This window comes from Ipomoea nil, unplaced genomic scaffold, assembly GCF_001879475.1.
Source record: "Ipomoea nil cultivar Tokyo-kokei standard unplaced genomic scaffold, Asagao_1.1 scaffold2036, whole genome shotgun sequence".
NCBI classification, from domain to species: domain Eukaryota; kingdom Viridiplantae; phylum Streptophyta; class Magnoliopsida; order Solanales; family Convolvulaceae; genus Ipomoea; species Ipomoea nil.
The window spans coordinates 4,613,422-4,619,421 of record NW_017618464.1 but is presented as its reverse complement, the minus strand read 5'-3'; the positions used below and the strand labels follow the sequence as shown (position 1 = coordinate 4,619,421).

Genomic DNA, 6,000 nt, shown 5'->3' with positions numbered 1-6,000 from the left:
CTTCTGTGATGAAGACTATTCAACTTCATTTCAATTCAATTCTTAACCTATATATATATTGGATCTTTCAATTCATTGAGTTGACAGAAAGTTTCTTTGCCTAAACTCTCTTTCAATCCTGCGAGCCTCAGAGACTGCCCACGATCGATGCCTACTGATAATGATCGTGTTTGCATCTCGATCGAACAATTTTGGTTGTTGCTATCTCTTGGTATAATAATGGGTATTTATTTGTCATTGGTTTTTGGGATTATAATTGACTTTTAATTTGATAATGTACTGTAATATGACAATAATAAAGAACAAAAGAAATTTATAGATTTTCTCGCTAGAGAGTCCTTTCTCGATGACCAGGGTTGTGAATAATTGATAAATAGTTATCTTGTCTTTCTTTAATTTTCATGGTGTCGGGGATTGGTGTGGAATATTTCTTCCAATATTATAGTGTAACATGACTATAGGGAACAAAATTGAATTTCAAATTAAATTTGCTAGCTAGTTACAAACTTCTTTTAGCATGATTATTGAGGGTTGTGAGGTTGTTTCCTTTAGAGGATTGTTCTAGTAGATTAGAAGTATCACTTAAGACTTGCTCCCAGCGACATGATGAGTATTTGATTCTTGCAACACGAATGTTGAGGCCGGGGTTTGGGTTTGGGAATTTGGATGACCCCACCCCCTTGTGCACAGAAGTGTATATTTAGGGTTGAGACTCAAGTTAGATTGATTCGATTTATCTCTTTATGGGTTGAGACGTTTCATCGGTCCAAAATATAATCTAGTAAAACTAGAAAATCTAATGAGTTATAAAAAAACTAAAATGAAATAAAGGATTGTGAGTTGTTAAGTGCGTGGAATCCCTATTCTAGTTAATAATATAGTACAATATAACATGGCTATAAGAAACAAAAATTGCTTTGCAGATTTTCTTGCTCGAGACCCCTTGCAGGATGACTAGGGTTGTGAGTTGTTAAGTGGAATCCCTATTCTAATAAAACTCATGCTTATAATATATAAATAATAAATATACTTTCTAATTATTTGTTTAAACTTTTAGTTAAGACTTAAAAAAAAAATAACGTATTTATCAATTATTACATCCAACCATCCATTGATAGTATAATCCATTATATTTTAGCCACTTAAATTTAATCTTTTTTCTGGTCAATTTTCTTCACCAAATTTTTATGACCGTCCACCTTGAAAAATGAAAAGTGGACGAAAATTTACAAATTTCAACTAAAATTTATCTACTTTCTTTTTTCACCTAAGATAGATTGAAAAGGGGACAAAACATGCATTTTTTCTTTTTCAGTCAAACTTTGTGAGTGCAATTTTTTTTTTTTCAAATTGCAATTAATTATTTGGAAAAAAAAAAAAAAAGAAGCATCCTTACTGTACAAAACATTAGCTCATTGAATTCAGTGTATATTGCCACTGATTGCTGGCTACTGGCTAGCTTAGCATACCTAAGTTAGTTAAAGCCTTAACACAACTGTACGTTAATAATAATAATAATAATAATAATAATAATAATAATAATAATAATAATAATCTAAGTGTTTCATGGTTGGTCTTGAACTGTCCTACACGTGGACAGTGCAAAAACATTAATAAAGCATATAGGTCCCAAGTACTTGCCCTAATGAGTCAAATAATAAACAAATTGTAAGGTACAGGAGATGTGATTATACTAAGAAAAGGCGGTTTTAATGAGTGATTCTGGGATTAAACAACCGACCCATTTCTGAACAGAATTGAAGCATAATTAAGGTTGCTTAATTAATTTAGAATTAGTTTGAATAATGTCAGGACAGACAGTGCTTGGATATATACTTATCAGTTGTACTGAATCTCAGATCGATCGGAGGAGGAGAGATTCCAGACCGACTTTAATTTTTCTGGGATTAACAAGCTAGAGAAATGGAATGACAGCCATTGTCCAGAGCGTTAAATGTCGGCGCAACGACATATTTAGTTTTATTTGGATGGATATTATTAATTAGGGGAATAATAGAAAATGTTTAACAATTATTATATATGTTGTTGTCAATATATCTATCATTAATTCATTATCTTAATTTTACACTTCCTGAGTAGATATATTTGTTTTTTTATGTGCATTGACATTTGGTCCTATTGATTGAACTATTAAATTATCGTAATTTACATTCTTTTAAATGTTCTGTCAAGTGCACTTGTTCAAATTTTAGGAAGAAATTTTATAATATTTTAAACAGATAATTACACAAGATTCAGACTAGAATTGCAGTATATTTATAAAATATGTTACTTTAATATAATTTTCGTTCAGAAATTATGCGAAACGGAAACGTTTCAAATCACATTGTTTGCATGCATGCCACGTGGTGTTTGTTTTTATTATTTATTTTTCTTTTTCTGATATCCTTTTTTGGTCATTTGTAACAGGGAAATTATTATTTCATACGTGCACTGACTCCAATTCTCCATCTGTGTAGTAAGCACTCCCTCCGTCAATATGTAGTATTTTAATGGTTCAAATTATTATTTTTGAGAACATGTAAATCAATAGGTTACACAATTTAGGGTGTGTTTGGTTGGTGGGTTTTGTTCATAGGAATGGATATGAAAGTGATTGTTGTTGTTTGGTTGATAGGTTTTTAGAATATTATTATGGGTTTTGAATACCCCATCAATTGAAAAACTCATACCCAAATAAAATAAGGGTTTCATTCTCTTATTCATTCTCAAGCACTACTATTAGTAACCATTCTCATTCCATTCTACTACCAAACATGTTAAATACTTTCACCAAAACGCATTACCATTACCAAGTATTTGATACCCATTCCGATTTTGATTCCTATGTGTGAACCAAACACACCCTTACTTAAGTTGTCAAAACTGCACAACAGGAATATTGGAGACCCTCAAAATTAAGGTCTACAGCTTGGTAACGATGTAACATAATTAGCTTATTAGTCAATTTTAACTTGTTTGACATGATTAAACATTTAATATAAGTATTTGATTAATCAGCTTTTTATAAGAGCTTAGTGCTTCAAAATGCTAAAATTCAATAACTTTTAAGCAACACGCGCGTGGACCGTAGTCGCTTATGAGTGGCGTTGAAATTTGAAATTCGAACCCAAGTAGACTGTAACCGTAATCGCTTATGAGTGGCGTTAAAATTTGAACCCTTGACCTTTGGCATACCTATGATACCAAATTGAAGCGTGTGCTCTATCTCAACTAAAAAAAACTTAAGTTGATAGTTGGATTGCATATTAATGTTAATGGGTATTTGCTCAACAAAATTTACTAACAGCTATAATTATAGAATGTAGTGAGTGAACAGTGCGTCCGCCAACTCGAAAGAGACAGCTCAGTGCATGAACCCTGCCACCATTTCTCACCTATATAAACCTCTGCTTCCAATCCACTACTCCCATCACCTCCACTTCACCATTTCTATAACTCACAACATCTTATCTTCACCATGCCTTGCCCTACCATGGAGACACTTCTCCTTTCCAAATGCACCGTCTTCCCCGCCCGGGAATCTTCCCAGCCGGACATGAAGCTCTCCGTCTCCGATCTCCCCATGCTCTCCACTCACTACATTCAGAAAGGCGGCCTTTACACCCGCCCTCCGTTTCCGCTCTCCGATTTCATCTCCTTGCTCAAGTCCAGCCTTTCCCACACCTTGACTCACTTCCCCCCACTCGCCGGCCGCCTCGTTACCGACTCCGACGGCTACGTTTACATCACCTGCAATGACGCCGGGGTCAGTTTCGTCCACGCCGCCGCCGCTCATGTTCTCGTGCGCGACATTATTGGCTCCGTTGATGTCCCGGAGGTGGTGAGGGGGTTCTTTGAGTTTGACCGGACGGTGAGCTATCAGGGCCATTTCCTGCCGATTCTCGCCGTTCAGGTGACGGAGCTCGCCGACGGGGTGTTCGTTGGGTGCTCCGTCAATCACGCCGTCACCGACGGGACGTCGTTTTGGAACTTCTTCAACACGTTTGCGGAGGTTTCTAGAGGCGTCAAGAGGATCACGAGGCAGCCGGATCTTAGCCGTGAATCGGTTTTGATCTCGCCGGCGGTGCTGGAACTTCCCTCCGGCGGCCCCAAGGTTACCTTCAACGTCGACGCGCCGTTACGGGAGAGAATTTTAAGCTTCAGTAGAGAATCGATTTTGAAGCTGAAAGCCCATACGAATCATCAGAAATGGGGAGTTGACGGAGGAGAAATTGACGCCGTCGAGTTAATGGGGAAACAGAGGAACGACCCCCTGAAAACCGTTGACGCCAATGTAACGCCGTTAAACCGGATAAGGACCGCCGCGAAAAACGGAACTGCCACAACGGCCGAGATTTCGTCGTTCCAATCGCTCTGCGCATTGCTGTGGCGTGCGGTGACACGTGCGAGGAAACTGCCGTCCTCCAAAACGACGACGTTCCGCATGGCCGTGAACTGCCGCCACCGGCTGGAGCCGAAGCTCGACCCGCTGTACTTCGGCAACGCCATCCAGAGCATCCCGACTTACGCCACCGCCGGCGACGTGCTGTCTCACGATCTCCGGTGGTGCGCCGAGCAGTTGAACAAGAACGTGAAGGCGCACGACGACGCGACGGTGAAGAAGTACATCGGAGATTGGGAGAGGGACCCACGGTGTTTCCCGTTGGGGAATTTCGACGGGGCGATGATCACGATGGGCAGCTCTCCGAGATTCCCGATGTACGACAACGATTTCGGTTGGGGCAGACCCGTCGCCGTCAGGAGTGGACGGGCCAATAAGTTCGACGGCAAGATTTCGGCTTTTCCGGGGAGAGACGGCAACGGGACGGTGGATTTAGAGGTTGTGCTGGCACCGGAAACAATGGCGGGCATTGAGTCCGACCCGGAATTTATGCAATATGTGTCGGGTTACTGAAATGGTTTCGTGCATTTTTTTTAAATGTTTTTTTTTTTAGTTGTTACTATAAATGTATTGTATGGTGATGTCATAAATTTTAGTTTTATATATCCAAAAGGCTTTCAATATATATATATTCCTAAGTTTTGCCATTTTCGTCTTTTGTTTAATTCTATTCTTCGAATCATTATTATTAAAATGGAAAATTTAATAGTCCGTAGTAAAGGGTGGCGGCGAAATATAGATAGAGACTGAAATCATTTTTTTTTTTTTTTTTTTTTTTTTTTGTGTGTGTGTGTGTCTGATGGGACCATACATAACTAATTAATCACAATTACAATCAATGGCAGAATCAGGATTTTTCTTCATGGGTGAAAAAAAAAATTAAATTAAAAAATGTTCAAATACAAAATTCAAACACAAATAAGATTATTAAAGTAAAAAATACATTATAAATTACAATACAATGTTTATGATAAACTACGAGATAATACTCTTCTATACTCTCTCATATTTTGAAATTATTGTATAATTGCTTCATTTGAAACTTGATCAAAAATATATTTTTCAACATACGATAATAAGCAATCATTTCAACATATGACAAATTAGTAATTAACTAGGGATAATCCACAGTTAGTAATTACTAGTTATCATATTAGTAATTCACATGACTTAGCAATTAGTAATTAGGGCAATTGTTAATAGTAATTAATTTGATAAAATAATTCAAATAGAAAATACATTATAAATTATACATCTCATTATTAATATAAAAAAAGTTTTATATATATAACCCATAAAGAAGCAATTGAAAGTGTCGAAAACAGCAATAAGGATTATAAAACCATAAAGAAGCAATTAAAAGTTGAAATCAGCAACATTAGGTTCAAAACCCCACCATTTGGTAAGGTCAAACACATATCTACCAACTCATCTAACATTTCTATTGTTTACTTTTAGCTGTTTTCATATATTTATATCTACTACAGGTACATTTTCAAAAAAAAATATCTACTACAGGTACTGATACTGCTAATTCTGTGTAAGCAATATAAAATACCACGGGACCAATTAAAGCAAGTAAAATCTTTATTGAT

The 6,000-nt window shown here is 36.9% G+C and overlaps 1 protein-coding gene across 1 annotated transcript; it reads left to right on the top strand.

Annotated features, from left to right (window-relative positions):
• Nucleotides 1-3,413: 3,413 nt before the first annotated feature.
• On the top strand, nucleotides 3,414-5,030 carry LOC109147680 (uncharacterized acetyltransferase At3g50280-like). Its single transcript, XM_019295306.1, has one exon. It carries the CDS (start codon nucleotides 3,482-3,484, stop codon nucleotides 4,916-4,918), a length of 1,437 nt encoding a protein of 478 aa, XP_019150851.1. The 5' UTR covers nucleotides 3,414-3,481; the 3' UTR covers nucleotides 4,919-5,030.
• The last annotated feature ends 970 nt before the right edge of the window (nucleotides 5,031-6,000 follow it).

Coding starts and splice junctions, on each gene's coding strand:
- LOC109147680 (XM_019295306.1), top strand. CDS start 3,482: ATGCCTTGCCCTACCATGGAGACACTTCTCCTTTCCAAATGCACCGTC.